Here is a 17,087-nt window from a genome sequence, read left to right on the forward strand (position 1 = left end):
TAGAAGCAGCAGGAGATAAGGGGACAGTAACATACAAAGGAGTTCCCATCAGACTGTCAGCGGATTTCTCAAAAGACACCTTATAGGCAAGAAGGGGCTGGAAAGAACTATTCCAAGTCATGAAAGGCAAGAACCTACATCCAAGATTGCTCTATCCAGCAAAGCTTTCATTTAGAATGGAAGGACAGATAAGGTGCTTCTCAGATAAGGTCAAGTTCAAGGAGTTCATCATCACCAAGCCCTTATTCTATGAAATGTTAAAGGGACTTATTTAAGAAAAGGAAGATAAAAAATATGAACAGTGAAAGGACAGCAAACTCACAGTTATTAACAACCACACCTAAAACAAAAGCAAACTAAGTGGACAGCTAGATCAGGAGCAGGACCATAGAAATGGGGATCACATGGAGGGTTAGCAACAGGGGGTGGGAGGAGGAGAAGGGGGGAGAAGGTACAGAAAATAAGTAGCATAGATGATGGGGAGAAAAAAGACAGGGGGAGGGCAAGAGTAGTGTGGGAAATGTAGAAGCTAAAGAACTTATGACACATGGACATGAACTAAAGGGGGGAATGTAGGGGGAGGGGTGTGCAGGGTGAAGGGGAATGAAGTGGGGGAAATGGGACAATTGTAGTGGCATAATCAATAAAGTATATTTTAAAAATATTTTAAAAACACCACACTCAGAAACATGAACTCTCAGAAAAGAAGCCAGACTTTTTATCCTCAGACCTTCTGAAAGTCAAGCTCCTGGAGCAATGTTCGGTTTGTGAGGCAAACTGAAAAGCAGCGTCACCTAGTGTCTATGGCACTCAATAAGCCACAGGCAGAGGTGTCGCCGTGTGTGCTGGTGACTCCTGTCCAAAGGGCCTATTCACATGACCACAGATCTCGCTTGCTTGGCTAGCAATTTCTGCATATCTACTATCTGTTCTGCAGACTGTCATAATCCCAGGCTAAAAGGAAGTCTTTTGTCTACACAACTACTCCACCTATCCAAAAACCTGAGGAATGAGGGTGAAAAATTAATTTACCCAAATTACAATTAGGTATGAAGGTAAAAAAATTGCACATTGCATGCTGGTGGACCAGAAATCATTTTTTTCCCATTATCTCCAACTCTACTCAATTTCATCAAGGGAAACAACAGAGAGATGGCTATATATGGTTGAATTATTTCACATATTACAGATGCTTGTATGAATACCTGCCTGTTCCTTCAGAAATTCTATAGAGAATTTAGGCAATACATAAAAATTACTTGAAATAACTTTTCTAGCATTTTACTGTACATTTATGAATTCTTACAGACCTAATTACCAATAATCAGGTGGTCTCCCTTTTAAAAACTCTGTAACTTACACAAAAGATATGAAGCTTTGGGGTATCAGCCTAAATACGGAACCAACTATATCCCAGAAAACACTGCTTGAAATTAGGCCTCAGTAACACAGAGCTTTAATGAGACATCTATTACATTTCAGATGCCTGAAAACAGCAATAATCTCTGCACTCATCTAACCACTTTCCAACTTTAACTCTAATAAAGAGTGTAATTTTCTCATGAAAAATAACTTGAAAAGTGTATGTAAAAAATGCTGATATTTAAATAATCATAAAAATTGCAGAAGAGACATTATTGCACTAACCCAAAAACCTTCCTTTACATTTACTATCAAGATTAGAATTTTCTTTATACCATATTGATCTGCTCTGCCTAAAGAATATATCATTCTTTACTCAGATATCACATTGCGAAACTCAGATTGAGATACATACAGCTACTAGAAGAGTCTGAACTTTGAGAGCCACGTTCCCTTGCATCCTTGTCCGAGGCAATTTGCCGGGTGATGATCACGTCTATGAAGTTAGCTGCAGTAATGGTAGTCTTCCCTCGGGTTCTTAGCTCTTCCTCATATCTGGATTTTGGAGGAGGCCCTTTATCTTTCCCAGCCTCAGAATAAATTACTGAAGAATGAGGCTGGGGCTTGCCACTTGGAAAGGCTGAAGAAGTGTACAGACACTGAACAGATCTCTTCTCCACCTCCATGGTTTTCTGCTCTAGCTGCTGTTGTTCACTAACTGCTGCTGACCTGCTTCTCAAATTTTCTTCTAACCTGGCAGCTTCATGCTTACTCTCTTTTGTTTTGGAAACATCCATCTGGGGGGCAGAAGCTGCAGCATCCACGAGAGCAGCCAGGGCATCTGCAGCAGTGTTGTAACGGGAGGCTGGCAGGCCTTGGCTTATTGAAGGACCCCCAGCAGGAAGTGGCCTGTAAACAAAACCAAACCACAACTGTAAAGGGAGACTCTGTCTTGTAGGGTGTGGTGGGGAGATGAAAGGACAAACTGCAACAACAAAAAAATTTAGTGGGTAGTAAATCATTACTAGGATTACCGCAATCACAAACTAAAAAGCATGTATGCAAGAAACTGTTTTTTGTTTGCTTGTTTCTGTCAAAATGTATATAACTGACTTACATGATTCGTAGCTGAGCACTAGGATCCAAAGGGGTAATGACACTGGTTCCATTGGGGCCCTGGAAGACGCTGGGTCTCTGCTGCAGCATGGTCTCCTGAGCTCTGACAGAAGGGGAAGGGGATCGAACATATCCATGACTGCCAGGCCGGCCAGGCTGTTCTGATCCTGCAGGGGACAAGAAAACAAAGCAAAACAAAACAAAACAAAAAGCCACAGGTAATAAGGAAGAGGCTGGAGACAGCAACATTTAGGGGCTGTTAATTTCATAATATTCCTAAATAGGCAAAAGGAAAATAAGATAAGGAAATTGATACCCTACTTTCTGGCCTTTCTACAAATATTTCCTATGAGAATTTCTTAATAAAGATACAATAAAACTACACTACTAACTTGAAACAAAAACACCAGCTATCATTTACTGTCACTGTCATTTGTGACAAGTTTCTATCTTGATTCCAGAGAGGGGGAAAAAATAACACCGATAATGAAGTACTAATACAAATCAGAGGAGTTCATTTTTCAGATTTTCTCTCAAACTCTGGTGTGTTTATCATTTCCAAAATCAAATTTGGTACAACTTTCTAAGTATTGTAACAAAAATAATACACTACTGCCACCCCAGGTTTTGAGGCTGTTTCTCCCACCCACAGTTCCCGCTCACTCAGTTCCTGCTCTCCACAAGTCACTATTTCTCTCCGCAGGCTCTTTTGATGTGAAATCACTTACACTGCCCTTCCCAAAAGTGCAGCTGCACTAACTACACTTCTTCAATATTTGAGACACTTGTGTTCTCTTAATCTTAGCTCTCCCATAATAAATCTACAACTTGGACCTGGTCAAAAGTACTTCACTCAGAAGATCTAAAATTTCTTCTCTAATCACTTTCTTTCTTGCCTCCTCTTGTTCTATGCCCTCACTCTGACTTTCTAACTTGTTCTCTGCCCTCATAAGAGCTAGCAGTTTTAGTATACACCCATATTCTCATAACGGGTAATACCTATGGGCCTTTTCAGCAATTTTATCCCTTCTGACCACACATCAGCTTAGGTAATTTTTTCTATATGGTTTATTCCTAGAAGTAGAATTGCTATTTAAATTTTTGTATCTCTGAAAAGGCTATCCTCGCTTACACTGCCACTGACTATGTCTGAGAGTCAGTATTTCTTCAGACACACCAACACCAAGTATTTATCAACCTTTTACATGTGATGAAGAAAAGTGGTATTTTACTGGGTTAAATCTGCATGTTATTCATCAGTAATTTAAAATATCATAAAGATTTTAAAAATATAGTTCCTACTAATGTTATATATCATTTGTACATGGCTTTTATAATTAAATCAACTTCCATATTTTATACAATCAACATATAATCAATATTATAGAGCTACCTATAATTCATTAAACATTTCCTAGTGTCAGATGCTCACTGATTTTTTTTATTATATGTACATCTAAATTTGGGCTTTGCAACCATTGAATTGTTTAAGATAAATCCTCTGGCCCTGGCTGGTGTAGCTCAGAGCATGGGCCTGCGAACCACACGATCACGGTTTGATTCCCAGTCAGGGCATATGCCTGGGTTGCAGGCCAGTTCCCAGCAGGGGACTCACGAGAGGCAACCATACACTGATATTTCTCTCCCTCTCTCCTTTCCTTCTCCTCTAAGGATAAATAAATAAAATATTTTTTAAAAATCCTCCGAAATAATAGTACCAGGTCAATATGATAGCTAGCTTTCGGTCTCCTTCTCTATAGTGCCATCGCTTTGATTTCAAAGATTTTGTCTCCTATGACCTTTTAAATATGGCAACCTCCTTACACTGAGACCTTTGGGTTCTGCACCTACCTCTTAACCACCTCTCTGGCTCCTTTGGCCTCAACCTGTAACATCCCTCCCAGTAACATCTAAGGGCTGACCTATTCCTCTCCACATTGTGCTTGCCATGGAAATCTCAGTCAAGTCATTTTTAACTCTTGCAGATGACTCCTAAGTCACAATCTCCAAGTTCTGTCTTTCCTCCTATGTCCCAGATCTATATATCTGACAATATGAACAGAATGAGTGATTTGATGTCACTGAGGGAAAGAAGTATACCATGCATGAAACAAATATTCCAAAGACAGATTGAGTATGTCCAAAATAAAAAACCTCTGCCTTTGCTTTCATTAATCCTGTCTGGTCTGTCTTATGTGCAGACAATCTTGTTTCTCACCTTCTCCTCACTTCCCATTATCTAGTTAAGTCCTTTTGATTCACCTTAACCATCTACTTCCTGGCAGCTCCTTTCTAGCCACTGCCAGTGTCAATGTCATGGTCTTACTGCCCTCCTGGCACCAGTCCATGTCCACCTTCAGGGTTCTAGTCCATCTCATGCCACTCTTGTGTAACTCTGATCATGTCACCTACCTACTGCACCAATGGCAGCAACACTTCACTTATAATTCAAAATGTCACAAAACTTTCTAACCATATTTCCCATTCTTTAAATTATAGCTCAATAACACACAAATTTTCCTATCTATGAGCTTTTTGCTTGGGCTACTTTCAGCTCCAATGAGATCCACAACCAGTATCTTGAGGCCCAATTGTAGCCAACTATGGGGCCATATCAAAATGATACCTTCATCATGAAAATCATTTTCCTGTTGAAAATTCATCTCTGCTCCATTTCAACTTCTACAGCACTGTGAACCTGTAAATGTCCCTTAAGGCATTTAATTACTTTCTCTCTTACAATTCTTATTTCTAAGATCATCTTGGCATCCCCCACAACATTCATCCCAACATTCCAGATTACCAAGAAATGTCCACAGTGTGAATGAAAGCCATTACCTGTCCGAAGGTAGAGGTCTGAGGAAGCTACAGCAATCCGCTCCCGCTCCTTCTCCCGCTCTCTCTCCCGCTCCCGTTCTCTTTCGGCACTTGCAGCTGCTGCAAGGTGTGATGAGTGTCCTGTAAAAACACAGAAATCTGACACTTAAAGACAAAAATATTAACACATCAGGTATAGGAACATCAAACTCTTTAGAAATTCTTAAGTGACTGAAAATTTTTCAAAAAGTTTCATATTTGAGACATAGGGAATTCATTTTATTAAGAGTCTTAGACGACAAATGGAGCATAACATTAGTTTTTAGGATACTTCTAGAGTATCTAGTGACAGATGGCATATAGGAACTATTACTAAATATTAAATGAAAAACCGCAGACCAAATGGGGGAAAAAAGTGCCCAAAATACCTTTAAAGGCTATGTTGTACACACTTGAGCACTCTGGTCATATCAGAGAGGGATAGACTGTAGGGATTCTCACCTGGAGACATGGAAGCAGAGTTGTATGGCCTGGGAGGGAAAGTAATCTGTGTGCCAGGGATGTAAGTGATTCTGTCCATGGGAGGAGTACTCGTTCCCCCTGGATGAGGCACTAAAATCGCTGGAGGCATATTGGTCAGATCAATGATTCCTGCTCAAAAGACAAATATAATAAAATTATGTTAACTTTAGCGTTACTCTAAAGATATAAAACTATGCATGGCTTTTCTGAGGCAGGTGATGGGTTATCTCTATGACCCAATGCTACTTTGTATATAGTACAAATAAAAATGTTTAAGATCATCATCACTTTGTAAGACTTTTAAGTCTAGAGAAGGATATGAAATACTGTTCTTCATACCAGTAACCTAAGAAAATGTTTAAGATTATCATCACTTTGTAAGACTTTTAAATCTAGAGATGGACAGAAATACTGTGCCCCATACCAGTAACCTAAGAGCATGGAACTATTTGGGCAAACAGGCAGTAGCAGAGCTTTGCCCCCAGGCCATGGTTTGACAACCCCAGGTTAGAGCACAACACTAGATATCAGGAAGAGGTAGGCATGGTAAAAAAAAAAAAAAGATAATCTTTATAGTCTCTATCTATAGAGAAAGAAAAAGAGAGTCTCTATCCTCAAAATATTTAAGGACTTAAGAGAGGAACTTAAGAGAGACAGAAAACTGGTAAAACAATGACTTCAAATACCTAGCACACTGACTTGGTTTAGTTATTTCAGTGTTCACCAAAATACCCTGTTTCAATACATTACTCTGTTTGCTCTCAAGGGGTAAAGGCTATAGAAAGAAGTATAGGCCTTTTTTTTCTTTCTTTGCATCACTCATTCACATTTCCTGAATCTATAAAACCCTGGGTAAGCATAGTAAGCTCTATGAAATCTGCACTGCAAAGACACAGACCCCTTGTTGCTGGGTACGGGAGACCCAGCTGCTGCTCTCGTGGGGAGAGTCCTCTGGCCACATCTGGGCGCAAGTTCACTTGCATCTGCTGTGAGGTAATGTAATCATTTAGGATTGTCTGTCTGGTGTTCTCCATTGCATAAAGCTGATATTGACTTGGGTAACCTGGTGTTGGTGAAAGCTGTCTCTGAAACAGGTACGCAGCAGCTGCTGATTGAGAGAACGAGAGAAAGGCATTTCATTTATAGTCTAGTTAAATTCACTTGCTAAGTATCACCTACAAAATGAGCAAGGAAAAAACAATCTGTTGAGCTAATGTGCACATTCATCTTTTATTTAGTATGGGGGCGGCACTTTAGAGATAAAGGTGGATTCTTTAGACCTTGATGTATCATCAATATTAATACATACATTCTAATGTCAGATATAATTGAAAAGGGGAAGGAGAACCTAGCCAAAATACAAGTTTTAACCTTTATACCAATAGAACAGGAGCTAAAAAAATTCTCAAGTAGTTTCACTTTTGATGTTTGCCATGTAATTTTATTATATTTTCACCTCAAGTCTCCAAGAGCTGTTTAAAAATAAAATTATTTTTGAAGTACTGATTATCCAATACAACCAAATCAAAATATATTTGAAAACACTTTGTGACAAGTAGTAACTTTACTTCCCTGGGGATGAAAATGATTATAATCATTTAATTAGTCCGTGTTTAGAGGGGAGACTGGCGAACTTTTTGTATAAAGGGCCAAATGGCAAAAAGTTTAGGCTTAGTGGACCACATGGTCTTGGTCATTGGAGTGACAACACAAACACACCCTGAGGTGTGCTAATGGAACTATTTGGGCAAACAGGTAGTAGTAGAGGTTTGCCCCCAGGCCATGGTTTGACAACCCCAGGTTAGAGCACAACACTAGATATCAGGAAGGGGTAGGCATGGTAAAAAGAAAAAGATAATCTTTATAGTCTCTATCTATAGAGAAAGAAAAAGATAGTCTCTATCCTCAAAATATTTGTAAACCAGCAAAAGGTCAAAAATGAAAGGCAAATGGAACTGCTAAAAATAAAGGACTATGATAAATACTAAACGAAAGTCTAAATATTCAATCTGGTCTGACGACTAAACTATCATATGTGTGTATGTGTGTCTGTGTTTCTGCACGTTCTACATGGAACAATGTATCACAAGTGTTCTGGAATGTTTGTTTCCCATTCATCTAGAACTCAAGCCAGATAAGTCTGTCAACTGACTCTCTGGGAATTTCTGCCTCAATTCTGGACAGTCCCTAATGGACTAGGTGTGTACTCATCTGAAACTTACTGTTCTCAATTAACAAACAATTCAGATAAACTATTTTTTATACACGCCATTAGAAATCTTGGCATAAAGGTAATGAAAATCATGTCCCTCAAGACCAAGGTGAAACATAAGTGTTCTTTGTCCCAATTTCAACGTGAATGATGTAACAAGCAAGCAGAAGAGGCATGAACAGAAAAAAACACTTGAGGGCATCAGAGCAGGGCTTCGACCCAGGAGGACAGGGTGGAGCCCACACAGCAGGCAGGTCATGACAGACATCCCAGTGGAGACACTCTGCCAGCCAGCTGCCTGTGCTTCCTGGACTCCTCTCCAGTCCTACAGCACACTGCCCTGCCCCTGGGAAGCAGCACCGTGTCCAGTGCAGACTGCTCTTTAGAAAACCTACACCTTTCTACACCTACCAGAATTATATTTACCCACAGTCAGTGGAGTGGTGTCTGTTCAAAAGTTCTTTCTAGCTATACTTGCTACTGGAATTATGTAACTTAATGAAATAATCTGTAAATCAATGAGAAAAATTAAAAGAGTGGTTTCTCTGGAAATTAAGTTGACTGCTTTGGAAAGACTCAATATAGAAGTTGAATCAAATATGATCTAGGCCATTTTAAAAGATGAAAAAACTCTAGAAGGATTCTGTACTTAGACTAATTTGAAGTGCCTATATTCTAGTTTCACTCTAGTTTCACCAAATCTGGAAATGTAAATACTGTTTATGTAAGACAGACATAGTGAGGTTTAATCAGTGGACCTTTGCCCTAAGTCAGAACATTGGTAAATAAAAGCCTAACTTACAAATTAAAATGTTTAAGTTATTCCTGTGCCAATTAAAACAATTCTTCACATACATTAAGCAACTCTTTCAATTACCTTAAACAAATGCCATCAGATAAGAGGGCTATTCATATACCTATTACTTGTAGTTCTTTAAGGGGTACTGGTAATATTTTGTTTGATGAGTTAGATACTGGTAGCATGGGGTGGAACAGTATACGAAAACTGACTGAACTGAACACTAATAATACGTGCAATTGTCTGCATACTGTACTTTAATAAACAGAAAGTTTAAACCGTCATACAGGTATATTATTTCTTTGCCATAAGTTAGCACTATAAGCTGCTTACCAGGATCCAGAGCCCTGTGAAACGGCATGGCTGAGTCCAGGTGTGTGGGAAGGTGGCTCCGGTAAACCTCTCCTGTGGTACTGCCCCGGTGATGGGGATCAAAAGGGCTGTGGCTCACTACAGGGTCTACCCCAGGGACTGGGGACTTGGCTGGTATGCTTTCCCTCTGAGTAGGAGTCAATGTTGATTTTCTTTCATGATTGATAGATTTGCTAGAAGATATTGTAACTGAAAAAAAGAGCCAAAACCACAAATTCTTATGAAAACTTGCTATTACATTTAACCATTTCTCCACCAAACACAGACCTATAGTCATATAATATTTTGATCTTCCCTGTCCACTAAACATTCATTCATATTTTGTACATTCATTCTTGCAAAATATGCAAATATGAAGAACTAGCAAAAGATTTTGAGGTTTGCAGAAGGTTACCACCTTTTAGAGCATAGCACCGGCATATTATAACCTAATGTTGATTAAAATGAAGTTCAACACTCTCCTTTACATCCCATTATAAATGATTTTGTGTTCTGTGTGACTTGAACATAATCAATTCTTTGGGTCTCATATGTATCAAATCTCAACTCCCTCTGTGTTACCCAGCCTCCTTGCTGCCTATCAGTTGCTAAGTTATACAGCAGTTCCCACTCCCCTTTTTTTCTCTTTTGTATCCCGACATTTCATTTGTCTCCCCATCAGTCACTTAGTAGCTCTCCTGGTCATCTGTCCAACTACTACAGTGCTTGTGTATTCAAGTAAGCCCTATTTTACTTGATGATGTCCCCAAAGCACAAGAGTAGTAATGCTGGCAATTCGGATATGCCTGACCTCCAGGGAGGCTGAAGGCTGAATTCAATTATCAATAGCCAATGATTTAATCAATCATGCCTACATAACAAAACCTTCATAAGAAACCAGGACTGCCTTCAGAAAGCTTCCATGCTGGTAGGCAATGGAGGTGCAGGGAAAGGGGGATGGAAGCTCCATGCTCCCCTCCTCATGCCTTGCCCTATGCATCTCTTTCATCTAGCTGCTTCTGTATTATATCCTTTTATTTACTCATTTATTTATTTATTTATTTTAGATTTTATTTATTTATTTATCTTTAGAGAGGAAGAGAAGGAGAGAAATATCAATGTATGGTTGCCTCTCATGAGTCCCCTGCTGGGAACTGGCCTGCAACCCAGGCATGTGCCCTGACTGGGAATTGAACCACAATCTTGTGGTTCACAGGCCCGCACTCAATCCACTGAGCTACACCAGCCAGGGCTGTATTATATTCTTTTAAAATAAACTGGTGATCTAGTCACTAAAATGTTTCTGACTTCTGTGAGTCATTCTAGAAAGTAACTGAACCCAAGAGGGGACTATGGGAACCTCTGATTTATTGCCAGTAGGTTAAAAGCACTGGTAGCACTCTGGACTTTCAACTGGCACCCTGCATTGGAGGGTGTCCTTGGGACCCCCAACCTGCATCCAGTTGGTCAGAAGCAGAAGTAAGAGCCTAACTGGCATCTGATGTTGTCAGGAGGGTGCAAAGTTTTACAGGATGGACATGTAACCTGTGAAATCTGATGCTACCTCTGGGTAGGTAGTGTTGGAAATAAGTTGAATTCTGGGACATACTGATGAAGTTTGAGAACTGTTTGTTCGTGTGGGGAATCTTTCCCGCCCCCACTCCCGCCACACCATATTGGAAACTGGGTCTCAGAACACCGAAAATAAACACACAAAAAATAAAATTTACTATTTTAGCCATTTTAAAGTGTACAATTCAGTGACAAAATATACTCACAATGTTATACAACGGCCACTACCATCTAATTATTACCATTTTGGTACTATTAACTTTACCATAATCAAACAAATCTGCCTGTCCCAAGCCAGTAACATATTCTGATTTATTACATCCCCTTCCCAGACTCACCCTGCTCAGAGAGAGAGTGCATTTTCCTTATGCAGGGTAGTTCTTCTTCAAAACTAAAGCAAAAAGGTTTTGGATTCACTACCCTACCAATAGGCAGGCACTTCCCTTATCTCCTCCTCCATGCTACACCTCTCCCTACGCCTAAGACACTTTTCACCTTTAAACTCCCACAGTGTCTAGCCAAGAGCCTTCCAGATGAGCCTTCAATAGGTACTTCAATAAAATTTAAAATGATAAGTGGAACCATTATCAAAGATCTCATTGTTTCAGGAACCACCTGACAAAAATCTATGTCCCTTACCTTACTGAGGTACCCACCAGCGAAACCATAATTTACCAAGTCCACTCAACATACCTAGCGCTATTCTTTGAAAGTTCCTTAAACATACTACCTCATTTTATTTTCTCATACACACACACACACTCTAAGACTATACTTATTCTAGAGCCTTTATGGACTCTATCCTACTCTGCATTTGATTAAAACATTCTGTATTTTACCTACAATTATGTCTATTTTTAATTTGGTACAATCTGTGACAATGCAAAGCTGACAATTTGACATTTACTACTTGCCAGACATGAAAAAGTACAATAAGAATGATCAGATGAGAATACAAGAGTAACATACCATCAGAAGTTCTATTCATCATGGGTGAGCCTCTGGATATAGTGCTCTGATAACTCACAGGTGTCCGCCGAGCACTGGTGTCATCATAAATCCCAGGGCTCAGCTGTGCTTTGGGAGCTTCATGAAGAGTTGACCTAAGAACTGAGGGACCAGAGCTTACCACCGATGTATGGCGGGAACGCACTGGCTCGCCTGCTTTCACATCCTCATATTTTCCCCGTTCTATCACTTTTATGTTCTCTGGTACAATTTCCAGTGGAGGCATTCCACGGGCTAGTTTGCTAGGTCCTGTGATTAAGGATTTGACATTGTGTTTGATGGCAGATTGACCTGAGCTGCTGTCAAACTTTATTGGTGTACCCTAAAGGGAAAGAGACAAATATTACAGGTAGCCCAAAGCATCTAAATATTTTTCTATCTAATGTTTATGTTTGGCTCATGGAAATTATACTGTGTTGTAGTAATCATTTTTTTCAATTACTATTTACATTCAATATTATTTTGTATTACTTTCATGTGTACAGCATAGTGGATAGACAGACAATTATATACTTTACAAAGTGTTCCCCCGATATTTTAAGTACTTATCTGGTACCGTACATAATTATTAAAATATTATTAACTGTATTCCTTTTGCTGTGATTTATATCCCTGTGACTGTTTTCTGACTACCAATTTGTACTTCCTAATCCCTTTATTTTTTTCACCCAGCCCCTCTTCCCCCTCCCCAGCTGGTAATCCTCAGTTTGTTCTCTGTATCTATGTTTGTTTCTGTTTTATTTGTTCACTTACTTTGTTTTCTAGATTCCACATATAAGTGAAATCATATGGTATTTGTTTATTTCACTTAGCAAAATACCTTCCAGGTCCATCCATGCTATTGCAAATGATAAATTTTTTTTTTAATGATCAAGTAATATTCAATTACTAAAGAAGTATGTGCCATACTTCTTTAAATTTATTGGTTTTTTTTTAGCACAGGAAGAGAAAGAGAGAAACGTCAATTTGTTGTTCCACTTATTACGCATTGATTGGTTTGCTTCTTTTTTAAAATATATTTTATTGAACATTTCATATAATAAGGGCTTGGTGATGATGAACTCCTTGAACTTGACCTTATCTGAGAAGCACTTTATCTGACCTTCCATTCTAAATGAAAGCTTTGCTGGACAGAGCAGTCTTGGATGTAGGTCTTTGGATTTCATGACTTGGAATAGTTCTTTCCAGCCCCTTCTTGCCTGTAAGGTCTCTTTTGAGAAATCCGCTGACAGTCTGATGGGAACTCCTTTGTAGATGACTGTCCCCTTATCTTCTGCCGCTTCTAGGATTCTTTCCTTTATTTGAATCTTGGGTAATGTAATTATGATGTGCCTTGGTGCGCTCCTCCTTGGGTCCACCTTCTTTGGGACTCTCTGAGCTTCCTGGACTTCCTGGAAGTCTATTTCCTTTGCCAGATTGGGGAAGTTCTCCTTTATTATTTGTTCAAATAACTTTTCCACTTGTTGTTCTTCCTCTTCCCCTTCTGGTACCCTATAATTCGGATGTTGGAACATTTAAAGATGTCCTGGAGGTTCCTAAGCCTCTCCTCATTTTGTAGAATTCTTGTATTTTCATTCTTTTCTGTTTGGTTGTTTCTTTCTTCCTTCTGGTCCACTTCATTGATTTGAGTCCCAGTTTTCTTTCTAACACTATTGGTTCCCTGTGCATTTTCCTTCATCTCACTTAGTGTAGCCTTCATTTTTTCATCTCATTTGTGACCAAAATCAACTAGTTCTGTGAACATCCTGACCACCAGTGTTTTGAACTGTGCATCTGATAGGTTGGCTCTCTCTTGGCCACTTAAAAGTATTGGCTCTGGGGCTTTGATTTGTTCTTCTGGTTGAGCCATAATTTTTTGGTCTGTTTGTGCCTGTTATGTATGAGTGGTGGAGCATTAGGTGTTCACCAGGGTGGGGCAACCCAGTTGGTGGGTTGTGACACTGCATGTGGGGGCGGGGTCAGAGAGGGAGCAAAGGCGCTTGTTCTGCTCTCTCTCAGATTTCGGTCGCCTCTGCCACTTCCCACAGGCAAACTGCGCCCTTCTGGTACTGGTTCCTGGGTGGATGGGCTTATGCAGATTCTAGGACCCCACGGGTCTCTCCAATAAACTCTCCTGTGAGGCTGGGAGCCTCTCCCATCACCTCAACCCCCACAAGTTTTTTCATTCGGTGCTTTTAGCCTTTATTTCCTGTCACTGGGGCCCTGGGTTAGGAGGTCTGTCTCAATGCCCTTTTGTCTTGCCTGGTTTTTCTGCGTGACTGTGTGTCCTTGGTCAGCCAACTGCCTGTGAGCCTCATTTCCTCCCTGCACCCAGTTCTGCTAACCACTGCCTCTTCCTGCTACAACCTTCTCCCCTGGCCACGGACTCTTCCCCCTTACTGGTCTGGAAGAATACTTTGTTGTTGTCGGACTTTGGTACAGTTCAATTTTCTGTCCATTCTGGTTATGTTTTTGTTTCTAAATATTTTTTGTCCTTAAATTTGGTTGTGGGAAGAGGTATAGTATTTCTATCTACACCTCCATCTTGGCCAGAAGTTGGTTTGCTTCTTGTTTNTGCTATGACCTTCTCCCCTGGCCACGGACTCTTCCCCCTTACTGGTCTGGAAGAATACTTTGTTGTTGTCGGACTTTGGTACAGTTCAATTTTCTGTCCATTCTGGTTATGTTTTTGTTTCTAAATATTTTTTGTCCTTAAATTTGGTTGTGGGAAGAGGTATAGTATTTCTATCTACACCTCCATCTTGGCCAGAAGTTGGTTTGCTTCTTGTTTGTGCCTTGATCTGATCAGATCCACAGCCTTGGTATGGATATGGTATGGTATGGTATGCTACCATAACCAAATGAGGTAACCAGCCAGGGCTAATACCACAACTTTTTTATCCACTCATCTATTTATGGGTACTTGTGTGCTTCCTTATCTTGGCTACTGTAAACAATGCTTTGATGAACATAGGAGTGCATATATTCTTTCAAGTTAGTGTTTTGGGTATTGTAATCTTTGTCTATGTGCATGCCTCAATCACGAGCCCATCAATTCTGAGTTGCATACTTTCCCATATTACACACTCCACACTGTGGACACAATAAAAACTAATAATAAAGCATACATAACACTTTCATGTTTACTTCCAAAAGATCTGACCTCATAAAAACTACTTATCATTATTAAGCTGCACTTTTTAAAATGTTTCATCTAAAGTTGAATGACTATCAAAAGGAACCATGATCCCATTACCTGGGAGATGGAACCCTCAATTATGGGCCTTGTGCTCTGGACCACTTCTGGGGTTTTCCGGCTTTCCTGAGTTAAAATGTCTTGTCGTGGAATCTCATGAATGGAGCGCCCCATTTCTTTGATGGTGGTGATGCCATCATATGGTTTTCCTTTGGTGATGGCACCTTCAAATGCTCGTATGGGAGGACTCTCCCTCTTAATCTGTTTGGGATATTTAAGGCCATCTTCAAAGCTTTCAGTTGTTGCTCTTGGTGTGCCTTTAAAAGAGAATTCAAGATATATACTTATTAAAATAGCACCCATAGTTACATAACAATGGCACTGAACTGTACAATTAAAACTTGTTAAAAAGAACCCTGGCTGGTGTGGCTCAGTGGATTGAGTGCCGGACTCAAAGGGTGAACCAAAGGGTTGCCAATTTGATTCCCAGTCAGTGCACATGCCTGGGTTTCAAGCCAGGTCCCCAGTTGGGAATGCGTGAGAGGCAATTACACAATGATGGTTTTGTTTCTCTCTTTCTCTCTCCCTTTCCCTCTCTCTAAAAATAAATAAAGTATTTTTTAATTGTTAAAATGATAAATTTGTTACATATATTTCACCACAATTTAAGAAAACTAATGCCTTTTCACCTTGCAGTTTCTAATCAATTTTGTTTACAATAGATCCTTCAATAAATATTCATCAGTCATTTTTTAGGGTTGTTCAAAATTTAAGACATCTTTCATTACAGTCACACAATGGTTCTAATATGGTAAAGATGTCTCTAACTCAACTATTAGGCAACTATCATCTGCAAATAAAGTATACAGCTCAGAAACCAAAGATTTATAATCAAGACTTAAATATGTAACATTTCGAAAGAAGAAAATATCTTGAAAAGCAGGCTTCACACACTGCACTGCAAGTTAATGTCGAACTACTCTGCCAGTAAGGCAGTCATGCCAGACAAACAAACAAACAAACAAACACACAAACAAATGGTTACCCTGCATTATGGAACCAGACAGCACAGTCCTTTCTTTTAGGTCAGAATGAGGACTTCCCCTGGGTAATGCTCGGCATATCAGCCCTTTCAAACCAAGAAAATAATTCAAGCATTAAATACAATGGATATGTCAATTCACATATATATTTTATATTGTCTTTAGAATTTATTTATGTATTTATATATATGTATTTATTTTATGTATTTTTGATAAAAGCTCTATGGAGAAAGGGGTATCATTTAAAACTATGTACAGTGCTATGTGGACACTAGATTTATTGGAGGGTTCACTTCTTAAATTCTGTAAGTGTCTAAGTACTATGCTGTATACCTGAAACTAATATAATATTAAATGACAACTGTAATTTTAAAAAAGGAGGGAGGTTTTTTTCATCTGTGAACTACTCAGAAGAATGTCATGAAATAAAAGTTGAAAGTATCAAACATGACCACCTATTCCTTTCTAAATGTTTTTCTAAATATAAAATGGCCACAAGAGACATCTATTTGGTCAAAAAAGAAAGAGCAAGCTCTGGCAAGATGGCTCAGTTGGTTGGAGTATCATCCTGTACACCAAAAGGTTGTGGGTTCAATCCCTGGCAACCGATGAGTAGCTCGCTCTCTCTCTCTCTCTCTCTTCCTTCCTCTCTAAAGTCAATAAACATATTCTCAGGTGAGAATTTTAAAAAAAGAAAAGAAAGACACTGTCAAAGCTAAATCTAAAATCCCAATGCTTCTTTACCAAGGTGAGAGAAAAGACAAAGAGACTGAAAATCACTGTTGAGCTTTGAAATATATCTCTGAGAAAAGGAAAACATGAAAAAGGGATAACTTAAAAATAGATAAAGCAAACATGAAAGTCAAAATCAAGGAGTTATAAATATCCTCAAACAAATTCATGTTGTACAATATGTGTACAGGATGGGGCAAATGTAGGTTTACAGTTGTTCAGATGGAAAATAAATACAAAAATAAACTCTGTGTGAGCACACTTACAACTTCTGCCCCACCCTGTACTGCTGGTAATTTTGAATCAAGAATTGGAAATAACCATACCCATTTACCCTTAAATAAAAGGGAGTAAGATTGTTTTTAAATATAAAGAAAA

At 39.2% G+C, this 17,087-nt stretch overlaps 1 protein-coding gene across 4 annotated transcripts in view; it reads right to left on the reverse strand.

Annotated features, from left to right (window-relative positions):
• The window catches only part of NCOR1 (nuclear receptor corepressor 1), a 229,829-nt gene that overhangs the window by 29,430 nt on the left and 183,312 nt on the right, over nt 1–17,087 (reverse strand). For 2 of the 4 annotated variants that reach the window (XM_037068883.1, XM_037068880.1), the window contains exons 29-37: nt 15,980–16,063; nt 14,995–15,251; nt 11,721–12,081; nt 9,162–9,389; nt 6,716–6,925; nt 5,797–5,946; nt 5,317–5,436; nt 2,480–2,645; nt 1,778–2,271 (exon numbers count right to left, since the gene is read on the reverse strand). In XM_037068883.1, coding sequence (XP_036924778.1) covers nt 1,778–2,271; nt 2,480–2,645; nt 5,317–5,436; nt 5,797–5,946; nt 6,716–6,925; nt 9,162–9,389; nt 11,721–12,081; nt 14,995–15,251; nt 15,980–16,063 — 2,070 coding nt within the window. The remainder of the gene's footprint in view (nt 1–1,777; nt 2,272–2,479; nt 2,646–5,316; nt 5,437–5,796; nt 5,947–6,715; nt 6,926–9,161; nt 9,390–11,720; nt 12,082–14,994; nt 15,252–15,979; nt 16,064–17,087) is intronic. The other 2 variants (XM_037068881.1, XM_037068884.1) reach the window with 2 other exon arrangements.

This window comes from Sturnira hondurensis, unplaced genomic scaffold (assembly GCF_014824575.4).
Source record: "Sturnira hondurensis isolate 20B ecotype Veracruz unplaced genomic scaffold, ASM1482457v3 Scaffold0018097, whole genome shotgun sequence".
In the NCBI taxonomy this organism is placed as follows: Eukaryota; Metazoa; Chordata; class Mammalia; order Chiroptera; family Phyllostomidae; genus Sturnira; species Sturnira hondurensis.